Consider the following 24,000-nt stretch of genomic DNA (forward strand, 5'->3'; position numbering starts at 1 on the left):
CTCCGCCTCCGCGCCGGCAGCCCGCAGCGGCGAGCGGCGGCGGCTGAGGAGCGTCGGGGATGCGGCGGGGAGCGGGAGCGGGGCCGCGGCGGCGGCGATGGCTGCTGCTGTTGGCCGTGCTGGCGGCTCTGTGCCGCGCCGCGGCGGGAAGCGGCGGGAGGCGGCGGGCGGCCAGCCTGGGCGAGATGCTGCGGGAGGTGGAGGCGCTGATGGAGGACACGCAGCACAAGCTGCGCAACGCCGTGCAGGAGGTGAGCGAGGCGCGGCGGGGCGGGCGGCGATTCCTTTCAGCGCCCCACGCCGATTCGTGAGGCCCGGTTGGGCTCCCGGCCGCGGGCGAAGCGCTCTCCCGCGCCTCAGGCACCGCTTTCCGTCGCTTCCTCGCCCCGCTCCTCGGCTCTCGCCCGCGCTCTGTGCTGTGGTGGCGGTGCGCGCTGAGAGAAGCGCCGTGCCGCAGCGTGAGGGGCTGTGCGGGCAGGTGTGTGAGCGGCCCGGCGCCGACACGAACGGAGCGCGTTAAGGGGACGGGCGCAGGGAAATATCGGCGTTCGGAGCTTAAGGCGATCCCCAACAAGGCGTGAGGCAAGCCTGAAGAAGCATGAGGGGAAGCAGCTTATTTTTAACGTAGTTCCGTGTCTCGATCGCAAGTAAGTTGCCGGAATCGCACGGGACGCGCTTCACAGCCGGCCGCAAACGCCAGACCCCAGGCGCTGCCTCGCATCGCAGGCACTGCATTCACTCCCGCATTCCTCTCGCTGCTGGGCTTTTTTTCCCCATCGCGTTAAGATCTTTCCTTCCAGGCGCTCTCTTTCACTCAGAGAAGTCCAAAAATCCTTTTACTCGCAGTCCACCAGGGACACAGGCTTTTGTTTGCTGTAATTAGATCATTTCTGACCCGCTACTGCTATCTGTGTGGTTGCTGGGTGAGTCTGCTCCTTCATCCATCTCGTAGAGCCTGTAAACACATTGAGACAGAACATTTTTAAAAAGCATGCTTTGGAATGCAAAGAAATTGTGCTTTGTTATAAATGAGGACATAGCAAAAATTTCTGCTGATTTTACTGTACTTCTATTCTGGATGGAGGACTGGTGTGTACACAGCACAAAGATGGGTTCTCTGGGTTTTGTGAGAGCAGATATCATCTGTGTCTTCCTTATGGGAAGGCTGCCTCAATTCCTGAGCCAATGCTTTGCTCTTAGGGAGGTTTGCAGCCGTCTTTAGAAGTAGCACCAAAAAGAGACATTTTGTCTTGGGAAAAAATCTGTTGTTCACCCTGGTTGAATTTATCACGGAATCATTAAGGTTGGAAAAGAGCTCTAAGATCATCCAGCCCACCTACCATCACCACCATTGCCCAGTGAACCATGTCCCTCAGTGACACATCCGCACAGCTCTTGAACACCTCCAGGGACAGTGACTCCATTGCTTTGCTGAGCAGCCTGTTGCAGTGGTTAGCAGAAGTTTTTCTTAATTTGTTACAGAAATTGCAAATAAGGAAAGTGAATAAACTTGTTCCAGGTCTGTAGTTTTTACAAGACTGCCTTTTTGCTGTACTTACTCTGTTTTCTGATTTAGAGAGTATTCTCCCATCTCTTCTGTAGTAAGTCTTCATCTGTCAAAAACAATGGGAACTGAAAGAAAGAATGAAATTCTGTCTGTGTGCACTCTGACCTATTGGAGTCCTGTTGACTTCGAGGGGTTTTGGCCATGGCTCTGTCCTGTCAGAATATTTTCTCCTCTTTGTCAGGTGGGAAGGACTGAAGTGTTCAATGTTTTTGTGTGAAAAAGAGAAAACCCGTGCAGATACCAATTCATCACTAGTCTCAGTACACCTTCTCCTCACAGGAATTTGACTTCAGCTCTACCATAGATGTCCAGAGCTCAGGGGTTTAGCTCCCCAGCGTTTCTGTAGTCCATGAAAAGAACTGCTGTGTTTGCTGTCTGAAACAGCTGAGTAAGCACTCCCATACAGCGGGATCTATAGTAACAGCATCACACAATAAAACAGGGCATTACTGAGGGCTGGAAAAGAAATGTTACTTGTTCTCTTTTGCATGATTGCTGCTAATTTTCATTTTGTTCCATTTGGCAGATGGAAGCTGAAGAAGAAGGGTCAAAAAAACTGTCAGAAGTAAACTTTGAAAACTTACCTCCCACCTACCATAATGAATCCAACACAGAAACCAGAATTGGTAATAAAACTGTTCAGACTCATCAAGAAATTGATAAGGTATGTGAAATATATATCAAGGTGTTCATCCTCATGATCTTTTCTTCAAAAGTGTAAATAATTTTGGATGTTTTGGGAAGAAATTTGAAGCACAAACTTTACTGATGATGACTACTTTGGGGTCTTACTGTCTATTATTTGCTTTACTGATTACATTAGAGGTATATGCCATAAAGTTTAATGTGTGTGAAGATAAGACAGGTAGGGAAATTACATATATTATAAAAGAATGATTATCTCTCATTTGTCTTCGTTATGGTGACATTTAAAATAGTCAAGGAGGAGCTTGGTCATCTACTTCTTTCCCCTCAACTAAGGTTTTTATCTGAGTGCCTGAAAAATGGGGAAAAAGAAGGCAAGGTTTAATTATAGGGAAATACAGGAGTCAGAGTAACAAAGGACCATAACTAATAAACAGTTTAATTTCTTGCTTTTTTTGTGTTGTCTTATCAGGTTACAGATAACAGAACTGGATCAACAATTTTTTCTGAGACAATTATTACATCTATAAAGGATGGAGAAAACAAACGAAATCATGTAAGTGAATACATATTTTTCTTTTGAAAACTAAACAAATACTTTCAGCTCATAATTTTGAAGAATGTGATAGTTTGTGACTTGACATATCCCTATTTCCAGATGGTTTGAACACAGAAAACCAGTAGGTGTAAGCAGACAGAATGGATTTTATTGTAATTTGTTTTTGTTTTTGATTACTTTAATATAAGAATGTTGTATTATAAAATATAAGGAGAGATTCAACTTTGTGGCTGAGGTGCTTAATGGGAACATTGAATTTGTCCATCAAATGTAAGCACTGTACTCAAATAGAGAAGATAGCTACACAGCCCTTTCCAGTGATTGTGCATATACCTTTGGTATAACAGTGCTACACAAATGCCCTGTCCATGCTTTTGGTTTTCACGGAGAAATTCCTCAATAGACTGTAACACTTAGAAAATAAAACTTTTCTGTCTTGAGGAATCAGCGGAAAAAATGTGCTCTGTTTGCTTTTCAGCCTAGCCTTGTGGTGAGAACTCTTTGTGAATGTCATTCTGGGGAGGGGGAGAGCGGAGGACAACTCCCTTTACCCCAGGAAACATGATTGTTTAAAGGTTTGCAAAGAAAATTAAAAGGTAAAGAATATTCTTTGCCCAAGTCTTGCAATCACAGGTACATTTGCTTAACAACAGAAATCTCATAAGAAGTTCCTGCCCTAAACACAGGCTCAGGATCTTCCTGAAGCGGTGAAGTGAACATATCAGATGATTCCACATTTTTGTATGAAAATAAACTCAATTTTTCCACATTTCTGGATGAAAAGAATATAACACAACAAGTGGTTTGTGTAATTAATTGTAGCTCTAAGTATTAACAGTCATTTGAAAAAGGGTGGATACTGACTTTTTGTTCTGAGGATGGAAATGTTGATAGCAGAGGCCAAGAGGAGGCAGCCATTGGGAACCAGACCACTGTTCTGAAGCCATTCAGATATCCTTCGGATTGGTGACTTTTTAGAACAGCATTTTTGTTTTTATTTTCACTCTGCCAAATAAAAGAAATAGGCACATGCTATCACACAAACTCAGCTTTTATGCTTGTAGGGAAACTGAATGCTAAAAGCCAGATTTGCTTTGTAGGTCTGCTGTGTAGGCTCGTCGTGTAAAAGTTAATGATTTACACTAATGATTCAATTCTTGCTCTTTGGGTACAGAATTGGGTAGTAATAATTCATCAAACACCTCAGCAAACAATCTACTCTAAAATGTACAATCTACACAGTTACAACAGTAATTAATAATACTTGCAAACCCACAATCCTTAGTTCATATTTATTCTCTGGGGTTTTGAATCCTGAAGCAACAGTCTCACAGGTAAGGAAATAGATCTCTTAGGAACCATATGTGTTGGAGTGATAACTCCACATACTGACAAGTCAGATCCAGCACAGGAAAAGCAGCTTCACAGAAAATAAATTGAGCCTACTTTTCAAATCACAGTGCCTATACTAACTTGTATCTCTCTGCAAACAGGTACAAGCATACATATCTATAAAACAAATATATGTATATATATATGCCTACATGTAGTGGGGATACACTATTAGAATAACATTAGGCATAATCTTTCCCACTCTCCTGCTCCCTTTCCTCCCTCAGACAGTATTTCTTTTTGACTTTGCGTCATAAAGGTATTCTCTTTAGACTGTGTTCTTTGTTACTGACTGGCTGGTTGATAGTATTTTGGTGGTTAGAAGGACTATCAGTATTTTAAGCCTCCAGAAGAACAAGGCTGCTTGCCATTTCTGGCACCAAGACCCAGCTCTAGAGAGGTGCTGCGTTATTTGGAGGCGCCACTTACATTCCCAGACCAACATTCACTTTCTCAGATGTCAGTGAGGCCTGACAGTTACCAGCACAGATGTCAGGCTTCAATCCAGCAGGCATAGGTAGCATGTTTTTATGTCTGTGCAGGGCTTTACATTCACTTGATTTGAAGGTTTAAGGTTTAAATATTCTATAATTTGCTTCATAGAATCATAGGGAACATAGCCTGTCATCAAATTAAAGTAGTAGCTCCACTACTGAGAAAACTCAGTAGATACTGAGTACAGAACATAAAGTAACAGTGCTCTTTATTGTGATGTGAAAATCGAAATATTTTCTGGTTTGTTGACTACTTCTATTTCAGTTGTGATAAATTAGCCTAATCAATGAAAATGAAGCATGAAAAATGAGAACTAAAAGGAAATGAAATTTGTACTGGTAAGACTTGCTGCACAAAGATTAGTTGCTTTTCTACTCAGTCGCATTCTGAGTACTTTATAAAAACTCTCTTCTAACTCATATCTATTGTACCTAAGTAAAAACATGTTTTTAAATATGCTAATATTTAAAAGGGAGAATATACCAGGGAACTGGAGGAGTATCATGCGCTTATCAATGGGCTTTGGCACAATAAAAGCATTCCTTTGGGCCTTGGAAACAGAAGCTCTTCAGCACACAGCTGCTAATTGGTTAGAAAGTAAAGGTCATCTTCTGTGATGTGTTTTTTTTTTTCTATTTTTTTTTTCCTCCTGTGGGAGAGTAAAGGGAGGTGATTCCGGTGTGGTTCCATGTAAGGTGTTTGCTTTCTTGCTCTCTCTGTGCACAGATGGGTGTCTGCCTGTATACACGGGTGTTTTTGGCACTGCCTTCTGCAAACACAGCAGCTTATCAGTCATTTCAAACACAAATCCTTAGGAGAGAAGCCCTATGATACTAAGGTATTATTTCTGCTGTCTGGAACGTTGTGACTCTGACAGTGAGGACAGTACTACTGTGGAACTGCTTTTACAAGCTGATTTGATGCATTCTGGAAGTAATTGTGTTTGTTGTTTTTACTGACTAAATATGGCTTGACTCTGATACATGAATATAAGGAAATAACTGAAGAACATAAACTCTGAAGTCATAAAGATTTAGTAGTAGAGATAGAATAGATAGCATCCCCATTATAATGACCATTTAAGGAATTTGTAAGCCTTTAAATAAGATGTTTATCTTTACTCTGATAGTAAGAAAAAGAAAAGAATTAATATTTAATTTCTGGGATTCTAGTTCCCCCATCAGCTTGCAAGGTAGAGCTTTCTAGAGCAAAATCTGCTTTAAATGGCCAAGCTGTAGCACATCATAACCAAGCTTTCAATTCCATGTGATTATAGAGAACCGCTTGATTTCTTTTTGAGCAACTTATATATGATTTCCCTAAGCTTGCACTCTGAAATTTATACTGCTCCAAAGAGAGGAGTTCCTACCAGTGCTGAAATGAAAAGGGGCTTTGAAAATTGAGAAGGAAGCATTTGTAGAATGGAAATTGCCATTTGTTCATCAGCAGCACTGCAAGGGAGAGGCTGGTGGCAGAAATTTGAATGTGCTGAATCTTGCTGTTGATATCTGCCCCCTTTGGCATGTTAGTATCTCAAGGAAGATGCTTGTGTGGGCTTCCCTGTCCTGTGTTTGGGTTGATTCATTATTCTTTTTTTGTTGTTCTAATTTTTTGCAGAACTTCTGGTCACTAGTGACTTGCAGTTGACAACCTGAACCTGTCAACAGACAAACTAAGTGCATTCTTGTCTTAAAATCCTGGACTCATTCTTGCCAAAAATCCCATAATATCTGAACCTAGTAGTTTCTGTATACTTAATCATTCAATTCATTTGCACTTTTAGTTTGCTTTTCTTTTATATCAGCCAGCCTGCTCTGCTTTGCAGAAAAATGCACGGATAGCATAGAAGAGCAGTCATTTAAAAGGGGGAACTATAGACAGGTTGTTAACCTGTCTGGTGGCTGCAATCTGCCCATAGTCTTCAGCTGTTTGACCTGAAGCAGCCAGCCAAATTGAAGCTAGTGTTGGGCTTTCTGATCCCAGTTAATGCAAGAGGATTCTGATAGTGATCATAAAGGGTCTGGATAGGGATACCAGTACACTGCTTTAAAACAAGCAAAACCCTCTCCTGGCTTTTCTTAGAGATCCAGGGCTCATCAGCCAGACAGATACTTTTTGCTGAAAGCCCCCTTTTTTTCCCTCTTTCTAGAATATGAAGCTGATGGGAGAGTGCAAACACAGATTGTGAGGACACACACAGGTTGTGTGTTAGAGTAGAAAGGGATGTGAAGATGGGTCCAAGGGGAGAGAAGATGTAGCAGCCTAAGATGAAAAAAATGCACAGTTAGCATTTTGAATTGCTCTTATGCACCTGGAATACTTTTATGAAATATATATATATATTTTGTAGAACAAGGGATATTCCCTACTTTCACAGAAAGCTGTTAGGGAATGTGCATGTATCCCTGAGTGTTTGTATCTAATACCATAAGCACAAAATGCATCTTACTCATGCAAAAGGTATTAAGGAGTTTAGTTCAGCACAGGAATGATAGGATGGCCTTAGTGTCTGGTCTCTAAGACCAGATGTTTTACTATCATCTGTTGTTCACTAAACTATAGCCAAAAAATCTGAATATTAGCCTCAATGTATGGAAAGAGCTGTCATGTAGAGTTTGAAAAATGTGTGTGTTACCTCTGTTCATGCAAGAAGAAACTTCTCCAAGGAAGAATGGTGGGGAAATTCTGTGATCAGCTGAGGTGTCAGAGGCTGATTCCACATCTTTATTTACTGATGTTAGTCCAACCATGCATAGAAGGCTATGGGTCCACAGAGTATCTGGAATGGATATTGTGTACAAACATAAGATGATTTTGTAATACTATAAGGCTACAATGGCCATGATGTGAAGAAAAGTGAGACTGCAGTTTTCATGGATTCAGCTATCACGTTTGGTGAACCTTGAACAAACAAGCAAGCGTCAACAGTTTCTAGACCTTATCAGAGTGAAGAGAAGCAAGGTGCCTTTTGCTGAGAGATTGGGCAAACCAGGTGTTTTAGGTGATAACACAGCAACCAAAAGTCAGAGGAGGACAAAGATCATTATCACTTTTTTTTTTTTCTTTTTTTTTGCCTTAGAGAATGGCTCAGATTTACAGGCAAAGAACTGATGTAACAGCAAATGGGTTACTCCTAATTGAAGGCACCAAATGCTGCTTCCATTTGTGTCAGTGGAAGTCTGGAATCATTCAGATAACTTCAGTGAATTTACTTTCCTAGTAGAAAAATAAAAAGAGGGACTGGAATTTCCTTCACGTTTTCCTGTGGTTCAATCTGAAAAGGAACCACTTCACCATTTTTTATTCTGTCTGCACTCCTACCCTTTGAGTAGCTAAATAGTGAAGGGAGAAAGATTTTTCTTGGAATAAATTTCTCCTCACAAAAGGAAACAAAAAACCAAAAACCAAACCACCGCCCACCCAATGCCTGTAACCTACCACTGATTCACTGTTCTGAGTCATGGTGTCAGTAAAAACACAACAGTAAATCAATGAGTTTATCCCTAGAACGCTACAGAACAGACTTCCTCTTGAAGAGTCAGTGCCCATCCACTGCTTCATCAGTGTTCACTTGACAGTCATACACCATTTCTAAAAACATTCAAAGTTCTTGTTAGTTATGGAAATCTGCCTTGCCTGAAACTTTCCATCTGGAGGAGTTATGCATCAGATTTAGTTATCTATTTCCCTGTTTGAATATGGGTTGGTGGAAACCTGCACACGAGTGATGCAGGGTGAGGGAGCAGTGTAAATCAAAAGAACAGTTGTTTACCTTTTCCTTGGTTTTAGCAGTGTTCTCATACCTAACGTTGAGTTTAGGGAACCAAGGTTGTCAAAATGTCCTACAGATAACGTATAAGTTGTAGGGAGGTATAAAAACAAATCATCAGGAATGTTCTTTCTAGTTCTATTAGACATACCTATTTAACTTAAGAGAAATTAAATATTCATTTGTGTGAGGTAACAGTCAGGAAAGTAAGACTTTTACATAGGCTGGTGACGGCTGTTAAGAGATTATGGTATCGACTGTCATTATGCAGTGGAAGTTCTTCAGAAATATTTCTTCTGAGCAGACACATGTAGCAAAAAATATTTTTTTTCCAGTGGTTTTGTTTTACACAATTTATTTAGCTCTCTGGCTCTAGCAGTTTTAGCTGAAACCACGTTATCTAATTAAGCAGTAAGTTTTAGCTGTTAGAATGTGGCAAAGGTTTTAGGAAATACAGGCTGAATTGTCATATGTAAGGTGGCTAGGATGTTGGCTCAGTAACACTTAATTACATATACAATAAGTTTAAGGTTTTTCTAACCTTTCCCTGGACAATAGATCCATCAAAATCACTAGAATTACCTTGGGTTACCTAAATGTGAGTAGGAGGAGAAATAATGAATGTGATCCACGATTGCTTGGCCTTCTATACAGAGTGAGCATCTGCCTGGCCTCACGGGGGACTACATCACTTTGATAGTGCTGAGGAAAACCATAGCAGTGAACTCAGGAGTTATCACATCATGGTGGCTTATAGGGAAAATCCCCCTCCATTTTTTCTACCTATCCAAATTCTGAACTTTATAACAAGACCACACCTTCTGAAAAGTGATGTATTGTGATATATCACTATTGGTGAAAAGATTTTTGAAATGGGAGCTCCACATTTGTTTACCCTGTTCTGTGAATTATTCCCTTAGAAAGCCCCCTCATCCTAGGGGAGGAAGAAGCATCTTACAGCATGTTGATAGACTCACATCTCAGTGTCAGGCAATGGAGAATCTTAGTGAGCTTCCTGAATTCAAGATATATCAGAGACCTCAGCAAGGGAACTCCATCCTTAGGCAGACATTCATCTCACGTCTTCTCAAAATCCTTCAGCACTGGAGACAATTCACTCCAGTGCTTTTCTACATTCACTATAAAGTCTCTATTGCTGTAATTTAAACCCATTCTTATATCTACAGCTCATAGAAAATACATTATTCCCTTTTCTCTATGGTAACAGTAGTTATCCACACAGTCAATTCTGTTATAGGCAAAATCCGTTGTAGGTGAATTCTTATCCATGCATTTCTGTTCTAGTATTATCTTTGGCTGATGCCTTAAACACAGCAAGTAAGTTTTTTGAAACTGTAAGCTACTGAGAATGTGTATCACATAAGAGCAAGGCACGTAAGATTCAGGGTTTGAAATAAGTTCTGTAATGGATTGGCTACAGATTGATAATACATCATATTCCCAGTGTTCTACACTTAACTGAGCTATTAAGATCAGCAAGGTGCCATTGAGTACAGATATCCTTTTGTAGTGTTTCTCATTTTGCACAGATGTTTCACATCCTTGCTGTGTACAGCTACTCTGGATTGTTTTTATAAATATTCAGAATTTACATAGCTTGGTAGTGAATCATGGAAACTTTGTAGCTGCCAATTGCAAAGAGGAGACACCCACATAGGAATTCAGTTTCAGAATGCACCATTTAATGAGGGCTGTATCTTTATATGGTTAACTAAATACTTTGGCATAAAGTCATCAGAGAACTTTGTAGCACACTTTTACAGTGCTTCTGTAGCTGTTACTATGTCTCAAGATATTTAGAATAAAAACCAAAATCTTACATCCCACAAGGATTTAGATACATCTTTAAGTTATCAAAAGTCAAAGAATTGTTCTTCTGTTAATAGAACCAGAGGTAGGGTCATTTTTCAGTTAAGACTGTTTATTGCAAAATCATTAAGAGAATTTCTTTTATATACACAGATTGATTTTTTAACCTCATTTCATAATCTCAAACTATGTGAAGAAGCTTTCCTAACATGAAAATTAAACATGGGGTGCACCGCTACTGGTTCTGGGTCTCAAATTCTCTAACTTCAGAACATTCCTTCTCTTGTCTAATATCAGAACCCTTGTATATTTACAAAGAAAGAAAGAATAATGGAGTGGGTGGCATGGCACTGAGTTGCAGGAAGGCCTAAGGGAAGATTTTGTTGGAATTTCTACCATCTTGCCTTGCTGATGGTACACCTGACAAACAGGAGGAAAGAACAGAAATGTTGTGCTATAACACATCCTGCCCACTCTAGGACTGAGGAGAGAGCTCTGCTATTGCAGATAGCTGCTGCAGTTTGTAGCCCAACATGTACAGAAGGCTACATACATATGCACACACAGACTTCTGTTACTTTCTTAGGTGGCTACATCTGAATTTTCAGGTTAAGTTAATGCAATGCCAGATTATTATTTGTGTTGTTTTTTTTTTTCCTGACAAATTTGAATAAATCTTCTGATATGCCATTTCTGATAACACTGCAAAATAGATTGAAATAAGTTACATTACATTGTTTCCTACTCAGGAGCATTTGCAGAGACTGTATTTAGTCTTGCCGGGATCAGATTATTATACTGCTTACTTAGAAGAACATAGAGAAGGAGGAAAATAAAGAAGTTAATAAACTTCTGCACAGGGACTTGCCATTAAATCATTACATGGTTTTCACTGGGAATGAACAAAACATGATCTGACACCTCATGTCTTCTCTCAGTGTCCCAAAGCATTTGTCAGGAATTTTTTATTTTTCGCTGTTGTGTGTAGTTTCTTTTTTCTCTACAGTCTCTGCTCATTGCAGCTGTGGATACTGTGGTTTTATTTTATTTTATTTTATTTTATTTTATTTTATTTTATTTTATTTTATTTTATTTTATTTTATTTCTGACCTGAAATATTAAGAGCAGAAGGGTCTGATATCCATGACAGGATCGCTATATCTGTGCTGCAAGTCAATGAACAGAAAGCTGTGGACTTCTTACATTAGTTTTGGTGACAGGTAGTTTATTCACTACAACCTCCTTAATTAATGCCCTAGGCTTTTTGATGGAAATGGCTCATGTAGCTGTGTTGGTTGCTTTTGGAACCTTAAGTCAAGCTTAGATGTCTTTGTGTAGTGTCCACTTCATGTTCATTTATATAGTATCATGTGGAGAGCCAGAGATTTTAGTCTATTAAAATGTTGTTTTCATAAAAGTAGAAAAGAAAAAAGGGTGAGATTAGTTGTATTGAGAAGTTCAAGGCAAAATTGAGGGAATGGATTCTATTTTATTTAGTACTTTTGATCTCAGAAGCCACATTCCTCTTGAAGAGCCACATAAATAGACATCTTTCCCACATAGCTCTGGGATGTGATTAGTACCATAATTTGCAACTCATGTCTGATCTTTTCAGTATGTCTTTTTTTAACAGTAGTCCTTGTTTTTATGAGCACTGTGTACTTGGCAGGACAGCAACAAGATGTTTGCTCTGCTGGAAAGTATTACAGAGATTTTGAGATATTTAAAGGCAAATTAATTTGTATCTCAATAATGCATTATGTGCTCTGTCTAGACAACTAAGAGATTAGAACTGGAACACTACTGCAATTCAAATTCTGGTGCAGTTTCCATTAGACAATATTCCATTATGTGTATTTCTGACATTTTTTTAAATATACGTAATAGGATATAAAATAGTTTTTTTTATGTCTTTTTCCTTACTACTCAGCAGCTTTTGCCATCTGTTGGAGTAATGGAGAGCAACCCAGCGTGAAGTGGCTTGTAGAAATTAAAAACTAGAAGGGGATATGCAATCACAAAAGTAACCATTAACTTTTAGAAGTGCTAACTGCTAAGAAATGCCAGTTTCAACACTAGCAAGTGCTTTTGTTGGAGCACTTCAGATACGGTTAAAATTATGTCATCTCACAGATACAATCCAGTGAGCCCTGGGACTAGCTGGGAGGAATCTTTAGCTACCATCTTTGGATGATAACAATGAGTTTTATGTTGAAGAGGAAGTTTATTTATATTAGGAGCTTTTAAGAAGCTCGTAACAGGGCTTTTTGTTTAGAGAAGCTTTTGGAGCGTGGTTGTCATGGTAGAATGTAAGAGGTGCCGTAACGCGTCCTCCAGGTCGTACCAAAACATCTTTCTATAATTGCTGAACCAACTGTCTTTTTAGCTTTGCTTCCTCTGTTGTGTAACTCCTGACAAAAAAAAAAAAAAAAAAAAAAAAAGCCTGCTTCTTTTTCTTAGTCTCAAAAGATTTGTAATCATAAAACGCAACTGGATTACAGAAAGCCAGCAAAATAGGCCATATGGCTCATAAAGGGAGAAAAAAATACATTTTTTCCCATTTGAATCCTATTGATGTTCTCATGTCAGAGCAAGCAGTCAGTGCACCATGACATAAAACGGCTACTGAGTTCCTCTGCTACTGTTGCACCTCACCCACAGGAACGTTTTCTGTTCCATATGCTCCCCCTGAACCTTAGTGGTCTGTGTCTAGGTCTGTTAAATGTGTTGGTCACCATTGAAAGCATGAATATAGTCACTGACAGCTTCTTCCTCTGCTTTGGGTACTAAGCTAAAGTGTTGAGAATCACAGAACCACAGAATTGCCAGGGTTGGAAGGGACCTCAAGGATCATGAATCTCCAACCCCCCTGCCACATGCAGGGCCACCAACCATCCCTCCTAATGCTAGACCAGGCTGCCCAGGGCCCCATCCAACCTGGCCTTGATGATTTCGGTACATCATATATCATCAGCAGATGGGATTGCTGAGGTTTCCAGAGCAAGCAGCAGAAACCAGATAAACACTGCAAATAAAAGAGAGTTTCTGCAAGAAAGTAGATTAGTAGATCTGCTTTTGTGATTTCAAAAGGGACATCCTTTACTTCTCCCTCTTTATCCTTAGTGTGTTAGATGGGCAGAAGATAACATGATTCAAACTACAGTTGGCTGCACTCCACCAAAGACAGTCTGCCTAAACAGCCTGTATTGCCTTGCCTTCTAGGTCAAAGGCATGTTAGTGGTGAGGTGTAAAGATTGTTGATCAGATTGAAAACTTTTTTCTTCTCTGCCTTTCCATGCACACATACACATTCAACAGGAAGGAAAATGCCCTTGTCGAAGCCAGTTACACCACTTCTCACACTCAGGCGAATGTTTCAGATTTCTGGTAGTTGAATTACAACCATACTTCACTATCTGCACCATCAATCATTTTTTAAAATCTCAAATGTGTCATGTCTTAAGAAAGAAAACGACACCTTCGGCATAATCTGCCAAAGACAAGAAAACTGAGTTTTCTTTCAGCAGCTGTTGTTTCAAGAGACTAACTCAAATACAAGGAACTTTTTCCACAGATTTCAGCATTTTGTTGTTTTTTTTCTTCCCTGTGGGTTTTGGAGCAGATTCTAACCCTCTAATCCCCAACTTGCTTTCCAGGTGTTTTCCTGCTTTGTCCAGGTGTTGCTGGACATTCGCTGTAGGATACACCATCACATTTTTCCTCCATCCTGGCTTCTATTGTGTGTGTATACTAGTTACTCATTAATTAGCAGGCAATCCTGCTTTCACTCTGCATTATTATTCAGCACTTCTCAAAGAGTATATTCCTTTGCTACTAGATTAAATGAACTTGGATAACACCTTCAGGAATTTCAGACAGATATACATCATTAAAAGTGTAGCTAATTCTGTCTTTAAGATGTTTGCTCATCTTGTGTGCTCTGTTGCATATCAAAGGCCATTCTCTCTCTCCTCAGTTTAAACACCTCTTGTAAGATCAATAAGTATACAGAGAAGTTAGGCTGGTAAGATTATCACGTTGGAAAAGATAATCAGAGCTAAATGAAAAGGGCTCACTGGTGTCGTAGGCTCACAATAAGCTCCACAGGGAGCAACTTCCAGAGAAAGATCCTTTCTCAGTGGCACTCAGCCCTTAAATGGGTCTAGGAGAGGTGCAGCCAGGCTCCACTACTTCTGGTCACACAGGAGAATTGCCTTCACCTGTGCTCCCATGGCTGACTCAGTGCTCACCTCAGGTGATCAATCAGAGGCTCAGGCCGTGATTCAGCAGTTCCCATACACCTCTGCAGAAGCAGTGTTTTGGAAAATACCTCACTTTGCAGGATTCCAAAAAGACGTGGAAACGTTCAGAGTCCATTGCAGCTGATGATGATGCTTAGTTTTCCTTCTTATTTAGCAACTGTTGAGTCTCAAGATAGCCTGATTAGAAAAGGCCTGCAGCCTGGTTAGAAAGAAAGAAAAAAAAGAGAAACAGTTACACACGCAGATCAATGTACAAGGATTGCTGAATGTTTTACACCAACTTTGGATTATAAAATCTGAGTGAAAGAAGCTGGTGTGGAGCGTGATACAACTTTTCACAGCTTTAAGAGAGTCTATGGAAACAAGCTTTTTACATGCCAGGAAAGGAAACTCTGAAGGTTTTTTTTTCCCCAGCTGAAATGTACATGAAATCTGGGGTCTAAACTGTTGGGTTATGATTCGATAAGAGTCGAAAAGGCCTTTGAAAAGGGATTCACTACTGCAAGAGAAAGCAGCAACTGGAGAATTGCAACTTAGCTGTTAGCTGGTTGTAGAGGTAGAGAGAGGGTTATTCCATAAGCTCAAAAATAATTATGGCAAAATTTCTCCTCTGTGGAAAGGGACATTTGGAAAAATTGACTACACAGACCTGGCTGTCTGCCTGAAAGCGGAGGTAACGGGAATGAAATCGCATAGTTTATTCTGTACGGCTTATACAAGGGGATTCATGAAAGAAGCTGACAAAGCTACAGATAGAAAATTGGCCAGAAAGAATATGGAAGCTGAGAAGAAGTGGCCAACTGCTAACTGGGAACCACAGACATTTAAAGATACTGTATAACATCAGGATTTGGACCCATCTGATTATGGAGCAGCACAAAAGCAAACAAGCAGAACGTGCTATTACTGTGCTGGAATAATGAAGCTGCAAAAGCATTATGCTGATTTATAGCAGCCTAAATCCAGTCACACTAACCTCTTAAAACAGCTGAAATGACTGCTTCTTAACTAGAAGCACATAACTCAAATGTAACTGTACTTGAGAAGACTTCCAATAGGCTGTCAAGCACTTTCTTCAGAGAACTTGGAGAGTATTTATTTTTTTTTATTATTTTGCATTGACTAATAACAAAAAGATAGCATCACTTTATGATGGTACAAACTAGTGATGGATGCAGTAGAATGGACTGAGGCAGAAACAGTGGCTATGGCTTATTCTTGCCCTGGCTACATTGTTTCGAGCCTGGAGAAATTACATTCCATGTGAAAATACATTCCATGCAAATACATTCCATAATTGCTTGATTTTTAAGGGATGACCATTAGGAAACATTCTCAGGAATGTTTAATCTCACCAGTGCCATGGATAGAAGCACTAATTTTTCAGCACAGAAGCTGTTGTTTGCCTAAAAGCTCATGTTCTGCAAAGCTGCTTTTTTTTTTTTCTTTTTTCTTTTTTTTTTTGTCTGAGAAGAAAGTACCTGCAAATGGGATCAAGGAAGTTATAAGGAGAAAAACACACACCTCCCTTCTACCTTAGGGCTGTCATTACTTGCTTAGGGAAGTGAGCCATGCTGCTGAGATTCTGAGATACTCTTCTTGACTACTGCTGCTGGGGTGTAGCCTCTTCCCTTTGCTCTTGTCTCATTTCAAAAGACAGCAAATGATGAGTCATGATAAAACTCTAATATAAGTCAAATAGCTTTATTGCAAATGTCTTAACATCTTCAGGTTGTATATTCTTGTTGCTTTTTCTTTTCCCCACTAAATAACAGAACAATGACAGTTAATTTTCTTGAGGTTGCTGATGAAATGATTTATACAAGTGTAGTCACTTAATGCCCTGCAGCCACATTGTCCTGTTACAGAACTGGGGTTGTATGAAGAATCAGACAGCTTTTTTTCATTATTCCCAAATAAAAATAGGATCAGTCAAGGCCTGGTATTTCAAGGAGAGGTACAGTTTCCTGTCATAGTGCTAAACTACATTTTTATCCTTTTCTTTAGGAGTGTATCATTGATGAAGACTGTGAAATGGGAAAATATTGCCAGTTCTCCACCTTTGAATACAAGTGTCAGCCCTGTAAAACCCAGCATACAGTAAGTCCTGAAATGATCTGTGGTTTTATGGAGTCTTTAAAAGCTTCCTACGTGCATTATTAATGTCAACAAATTAAAGCTGTCACTTAACAAGATACACAGCTTTCTCTTAACACAACTAAGTTATAAGGTTCTGAAGCTCTACTCTACTCCTGCTGACGAATTTGTGTTGTTAGGTTGCCTAAGGACAGCATAAACTAATGCACTAGAATCGCTAGAAGAATGGGCAGAGTGTACCAGTTCTTCAGGCTCAGCTGACAGTTGGTGATCTCTAGCTTTTGATCCTCAGAGCAGCAGTCTGAACTCTTCCCTGCGCTGACGCTTTGTGTGGTGCTGTAATGCAACTGTCACCATAAATGATTTTCTTACATCATTTACCTTATTTGAATCCTTGAACCTAAGGAAGCAGTAAATCCCTGTCTTTTCAGTTGAGAAATGTTCTTGGCAACAGCTATGGCTGTTAAATTACCTCCTGCAGGTGACAGTGCCTGAGAAATTCAGGCTTCTTCTGTGGTGAAATTTAAAGCAGTCTGTTGACAAAGGGCTTTACCTAAATGCTCCTTTTCACCTATGTTCTGCTGATGGCCTTTCACAAAACAAATCGTTCTTCAAAGCTTTGCAGGTCATTAAATTACAACTAAGCAAATCTTGCAGTAAAATAATGTGATCAATTGGATTATGAAAATCTTTCCTGAAATTCTGAAAATACCTAACTGATCATGTCAAGAAGCTGTACTGGCTTCAGTGGATTCAATGCTTACTCAAGTTGAAGGCCTGAATTGTAAGCTCTTGTCATTAAAAAAGCTTATTCTTCTTGTCTTGCAGTGATCATTTTTCATGTTAGCATGGAATAATTAAAAATCAGCTGGGATGTTACTGAAACTAAAAGCTCTACTTTTCTATGCACTGTTCAGTAGACCATTTGTAGCATAAAGCAAAAATTTGGTCCTAGCTACACTCCTGTTGCAAAGTGAGCTCAGACTGAAGGTGGCTGTATCAGCTCCCTGACCTGGACCCCCCACTATTACATAATACTTTTCTTCATAATTAGCAGTGCAGTCCTACTTCTTGCCCTGGGTTAAGTACCTCCTGTGGGACTCACTGGCAGAGAAATTCTGACTTTGTATGGCTGCCCAGACAGGGCTTTACACAGACAGAAAAAAAGCTGTGAAAATGCTGACCTACTAGGAATCTTAGATTATAATCAAAAACCTAAAAAAAGAAACAAAACATCATAGTGCTTTTATTGGCTTGATTTATTACGTGTGTATAGTTGAAACACTGGGACAACTGTCAGTCAAAGCTGTGTTCACCTTGAGATTTGCACTTCTGATTTTCACAGAACTTTTTCTCCAAAGAGATATTTTTATAAGATTCTTGAGTACAAATGGAGTCTGGTTCTCATTACAACTAAAAATTGGATTTTGCTGAGATTTTTTTTTTCCATTGCTCTTTAAAAGCAATCCTTCTGAACAAATTGTAAATGATGGACTGCATTTAATAGTGGAAAAAAAAAAAAAAAATCAGTGATGTTTTCCACTGGCGATTTTTCATTTATTATTTTTCTTGATGACAAAAGGCTGTCTGTGAGTACAGGATGCTGCAGGATGTCTGGTTGCTGACCAATTTTCATGACTATGCTAAAAACCAATTCAAATTGGTTTTTATATATAAATACATATTTATATATAAATATATATAAATAAAAGTATAGAAAGGGTGCCATTGCTCTGTTGTGGATGTGCCTAACTTGCAAATACTTTTATGTGCTTGAGTTGAGAGCTTAGAGAATTCTTTTTAAATGGTAGGAATATTGCATCTATACATTTAAAGGAAATCTATGCAGCCATCTTCAGAAGCAAGGTTTAGATTTGTCCTTAGCTGTCTGTTGATGCAGGCAATTAGTGCTACAGTGACAGTTTTGTCATCTGCTTTTTCCACTTGCCAGCATTGCTCACGGGATGTTGAATGCTGTGGAGACCAGCTTTGTGTTTGGGGTGAGTGCAGGAAAGCCATTTCAAGAGGAGAAAATGGTACCATTTGTGAGAACCAACATGACTGCAACCCAGGAACGTGCTGTGCTTTTCAGAAAGGTACACGACTTTTCTTTTCATCCCATTCATTTTATAATGCAGTATTAAAATTCTGCTCTTTTGCTCAGGTGAAGTGGTTAAACATTTTTGGACTGGGACGTGCACTATCTTAACTTCATTATAAAAGCTTTACTCAAATTTGGAGCAAGAATCAGCCTGACAGAGACGCACAATAATGAAAGAAAAGCTTAGCGCACATTAGAGGGGAAGAGCACGAGGAGCACAAAAATGTACTGCCACAAAAGAAAGACACACTCGTTTAGAAGTCACAGAGTTCTGTGTCAAGCTTTCACTCAGTATAGCAAAAATCAGAATTTTAAATCTATGAAAGAAATAAATGAGATTACTCTAAGTAGTTTTTTTCTTCGTATTAGAGGAAGCAGACCACCAAGTGAGACTACAGCTATACTTGATACGTGTAAGCTTGGCAAAGCACTATGCAGTGCTGACTAGGCAGACAAATTGAACGATGTTCCAGATTATGTTGTCAATCTACACAGGAACATGAAACTTGACTCACAAGAGAAAGGAAAGAGAACAAGACAGCAGACCTGACATCAGTCCTGAATCCTGCCTACTCAGGGCTTAGCTTCTGTTACTGTTTTCTGCCAACTGGTTCTTCCCAGCTTTTAACCTAGGTCACCTGAACAGGATAGAATTAGTACTAGTACACCTGTAACAGGATATAATTACAAATGTCTTTTTACTCCAGGTAGATACTTTATTTTTTAAATTTTTTAAAATTTTTTAAATTTTTATTTTTATTATTGCTAAGAACAGCAGATGACTCTGTACCTTTCCTGAGAGTTGGCAAACCTACCCCCTCACAGCCTGCTGGTAGATCAGGCTGCTAGGGCTTTTCAGGAGAAAGAGGGAAAAGGCTCATTTGAAACACCAAAACTAAAGCCAGATGGGTCTGTTCAACTTTTCCATGTTAATTTAGAGCATTACAGAGTGAAGTTCTAATGTTAACTAAGTTTGGTTTCAGCAAGTTTCAGAGCAGTTTTGGCTTCATGAGTTATCTTCCTAAAACATTTACAGGTTTTGACAAGCTTTATCAGAGATTTCTTTGTAATCTCTGACTCCAAAATGAGAAAGACAGACCACTCACTATAAATGCTATGACTTTTTTCACGTAGCATCAGTTTGAAATAAAAAACCAGTAGGTCATACACATATGTACATACATTGTGCGTGTATACACTGACCGAGCCCATTACAGAATAACTCTGAACTCTCCACACTTTATTTTGCCATACCACAACTAATATAAACTTGGAATGTCTTACTACCACCTACTGGAATGAACGTTTATTTATGGCTCCCTAATCTGTTACGGGACCTAACAAGACATCAAGACTGTTTTTTTGTTAGTTTGTTTGTTTTTTAAATATCTTGTACATATATTAAAGATCAGGTCATCTGAGTTTAGCAGACAGTTGTTAACTTCTCATAAAACTCATCCACTCTGCCATGCAGAACTGCTGTTTCCAGTATGCACTCCATTACCTGAAGAAGGTGAACCTTGCCATGATCCTTCAAACAGACTTCTCAACCTGATCACCTGGGAACTGGAACCTGATGGAGTACTAGAGCGATGCCCATGTGCAAGTGGCTTGATCTGCCAACCTCAGAGGTAAAGATCATAATGTGAGGAAGGGAAGTCCTTGAGATTTTGTTGGGTTCCTCTAATACAGACAGAACTTGCTGACCCTTTCACACTACAGAATGTTTTGATGGCTTTTCTCATCACGAGTTTTGAAACTGTTTCAGACTTTGTGCTTTGTCCTATGCAGAAGTGCCTGGGTTTGGCAAAGGCTTATTCCCCAAGTGAATGAAGTCTGTGCATCAGGCTTCTATGGCATTTTAATTAAAAAAGTACTAACAGATGTTTAGTTAATCAAGTATCATTCCAATTTCATTCTCCAAGTACAGCCCTCATCCAACAATCTTCTGTTAGTCTAGACTTCTATAGGATGTTTCACTTGCTCACATTACATACATACAAGACATTTTAGTACATTCAGTAGGATTAAAACAGGCATGGTTTTGTACTAAGGATCAGCTTCACAGAAGGTCATTTCTAGCATAGCAAAAAAAAAATCTGATTTTGCTAACGTTTCAGTTAGACTTGCAGTTCAGACTTGAAAAACCTCATACTGTGCAGACCTCATCAATATCTTCATGAGTTTCATGGAATATGAAATAGACTGACTGTGTTTTCTGCTACAAGCTAAACCTTCTCATATATCTTGGCTTTAATCAGTTTTTAGAAGTTGAATTACCTGCATTACCAGCAATTTCATTAGGAGAAAATGAAACCACTGAAGTTTTGTACTAAAAACTTTCAGAAGACTTAACGTGTTACCTGTAAAAGAATAGTTTGTTGCCACGCTGCTAATTTCTTTATATTAGCTTTTAATAAGACAGCAAGGCTGTGATAGAAACGCAGTTATACATAGGTTAATATTTTCTTCCTTTGGTGCACAACTCTACGTTTTATGCACAAAAAACAACTGGATAGTAAAGATTCATACACATGATCTAAGGAAGCAAGCAGAACTGATCCCATCCATCCTGCAGCACAGGAACTGCAGTTGACGTGCAAGTACCATTAATCTCAGTTAAGCTACGTCAGCAGATACTACATTTAGGAAGGAGAACATGTCAGGTAAGGATACCGAAAAACACAAATCAATTAGGAAATGAATTAAACGGAACCATCCAGCTATAGCCACAAGAATTTAGGGTTATCATAAATACAGTGCATACCACCTGCCAGTGACTCACAGCAACATAATGCTGATTCTGTGAACCTGAATGGTGCATTCAGAGAATGTACTTTTTATTAAGAGAAAGCCCACCTCTGCTTTAAATGACTCTTGGCTAATATCATTAGTAACCGCTAAAGACATTGAAAATACTAGATTATATTCCTAGAGAACACGGATAGTCTTCTCAGAAGTGAAAGTCTCAGAACTCCTAAAAAGCAGAACACACAATTAAAAATGCACACAAAATAAGCTTAAAGAACATCTTTAGTCCATTTACCCTTGACTGCCAGTGAAAGAGAGACTGCAGCTTTAAGCACGTGTTTGTTGTGAGGTGCCTGGCACACGTAGCATCACCTTGCAGTCTGTAACAGGACATGTGACTCTGTGCTGTCCTAAGCAGTGCAGAGCAGATGCATGATGATCAAATTCCATTCCTCTGCCAACAAATCTAAATCATTCTTACTCCTTTTAGAAGTTCCTGAATCACAACTGGGACATCCAATTGCAGACAACCAGAGCCACTTTTCAAAGCAGCAGCAAATACACCTACATGTCTATTCAGATCCAAATAGATAATACTCAGTTCTCCCAGCTTTAAGGTTTTGTGACAAACACTGTCTTCTGCATTTCTTTTAAGCCAGAAATCTTCTTACCTTAGTATTACATTAACAAAAAGGACTAACCATGATTGATTCTGGCAGAGGGGCCAGACTGTGCTGACGTCCACTGCCACCTTGTGTTGTAGTATCAAACATGCTTTGCTATTAGTAACTTGGTTCTCGCTCTGTATGTAGAAAACTCTCAACTGTCCAGCTGTGAAGAATGCAACAATCAGATGTTTACAAGGTCATCTATGGTGGACCTGACAATTTTATATAGCTAGTATGCTTTTACAGGGGCAGGATATTATGAATTTTATTAAGAACTAGCAAAAAAAGAATATATGACCAGATGTCCTTCTTTTTCCAGCAGCCACAGTACTACATCTGTGTGTGAACTGTCCTCCAATGAAACCAGAAATAATGAAAAAGAAGATCACTTAAACATGGATGAGATGCCATTTATCAGTTTAATACCCAGAGATATTCTTTCTGATTATGAAGAAAGTAGTGTCATTCAGGAAGTGCAGAAAGAATTAGAAAGTCTGGAGGAACAAGCAGGTGTGAAGTCTGAGCACGACCCACCTCATGACCTATTTCTGGGTGATGAAATATGAAGTTCAAACACCAGACAGTTTAGTTAGTTCTAGAAATTTGTCTACTGTTTTGCTTTCATAAACCTTTAACAGATACTGCTGGATAGAAGTGCAATAAACATCTTCATTGAGCATCCGTTTTTGTGCACCAAACCTGCATGTTCAAATTAATGTTGAATTCACTCAATCTTTGGACCAAACCTCCCATCAAAGACAAATGAGAAAGGTATCAGTGTTTCTTTGGATTAATACTTTTGCTTGTACAGAAATAAACGTATCAGTACTTGTACTCATTAAAAAACACATTAAGCATACATAATCTCAAGTTATTAGTGACTACGGAAACAACTTTTAAGTATTTCCTGTACACATACTTGGAGTTATTTTTTTGGAGTAAGAACCACTTTATACCACCTCAGTTAGCAATTTCAGCTTTTTTTTTTTTTTTTTTTTTTGGAAATATGATAGTTGAAGCTGCAACGTACAGATTTTGGGTCACATCACTCGTATCACACACATTCTGGGAGGAAAGACGGAAAGAAGGGATGCTTACCCTTTTTGATGAATGTACTCAGAGCTTCTTTCTTCTTTTTCTTTTGCGTATAATGGAAGTCATATGTTCAGCATCAAACTTCAATGTAAGAACCACTGTTCTATAGTTACAGACTATCCCTTGAGAGTTCTGCCCTTCCATATGGAGCAGTCCTTGGATTCTCTCACTGAGTAAAGGTCATGCTATTAGGAAAGTAGTCTACAGCATTTACGCATAAATAACAAATGGTGTTTACATACATACACATAAGAATAACTGGAGGAGTTTTCAACTTGACAGTTTAAGGCATTGTCTCTCAATGTCAAAGTGAAGTATTAATAATTGCACAAGAGCTAAACAGATTAAATACAAAGCATTTTCTTTTCTACGCTGAATAAACGTTATATATAGACATACATACAGCTGCAGTTACAAATAAGCTATGCCTTGTAACTAAATACAGTGCCACATACGGCAGCATTCTGCACTTTATGAACATACCCCTTAGGATAATTCCAATTGAAGTTCTATACACTCTACTCCATCACTTAGCCTTGTGAGATAAAGATGCAGTGAACACAAACTCTTTACTTCAAGCAAGCAGCGAGACAACTTTCTTGTTCATGTTTAGAGTCATGCTTCTCCCTCTTCACTGTCGATATCCAGAGAAGATTCTTTAAGAAGTAGTTACTGCTTTTAATGTACTTCATAGGCATTAATCTGTGTTATAAAACGTGAATATCAGCATTACCAATTTAACACTGTTGATTTAAGAAATCAATATCAA

At 39.1% G+C, this 24,000-nt stretch overlaps 1 protein-coding gene across 2 annotated transcripts; it reads left to right on the forward strand.

Annotated features, from left to right (window-relative positions):
- Nucleotides 1-20: 20 nt before the first annotated feature.
- Nucleotides 21-22,986, forward strand: DKK3 (dickkopf Wnt signaling pathway inhibitor 3). 2 transcript variants are annotated; one of them, XM_031614014.2, is made up of 7 exons: nt 21-251; nt 2,094-2,231; nt 2,685-2,768; nt 16,527-16,619; nt 18,568-18,712; nt 20,192-20,348; nt 22,459-22,986. In XM_031614014.2, exons 1-7 carry the CDS (start codon nt 60-62, stop codon nt 22,700-22,702), a joined length of 1,053 nt encoding a protein of 350 aa, XP_031469874.1. In that variant the 5' UTR covers nt 21-59; the 3' UTR covers nt 22,703-22,986. The 2 variants fall into 2 exon arrangements, with proteins under 2 accessions (XP_031469874.1, XP_031469873.1); XM_031614013.2 differs by having other exon boundaries at nt 26-251; nt 22,456-22,986.
- Nucleotides 22,987-24,000: the final 1,014 nt, after the last annotated feature.

The sequence above is a fragment of the Phasianus colchicus genome, chromosome 5 (genome assembly GCF_987193195.1).
Source record: "Phasianus colchicus chromosome 5, bPhaCol1.hap1.1, whole genome shotgun sequence".
NCBI lineage: Eukaryota > Metazoa > Chordata > Aves > Galliformes > Phasianidae > Phasianus > Phasianus colchicus.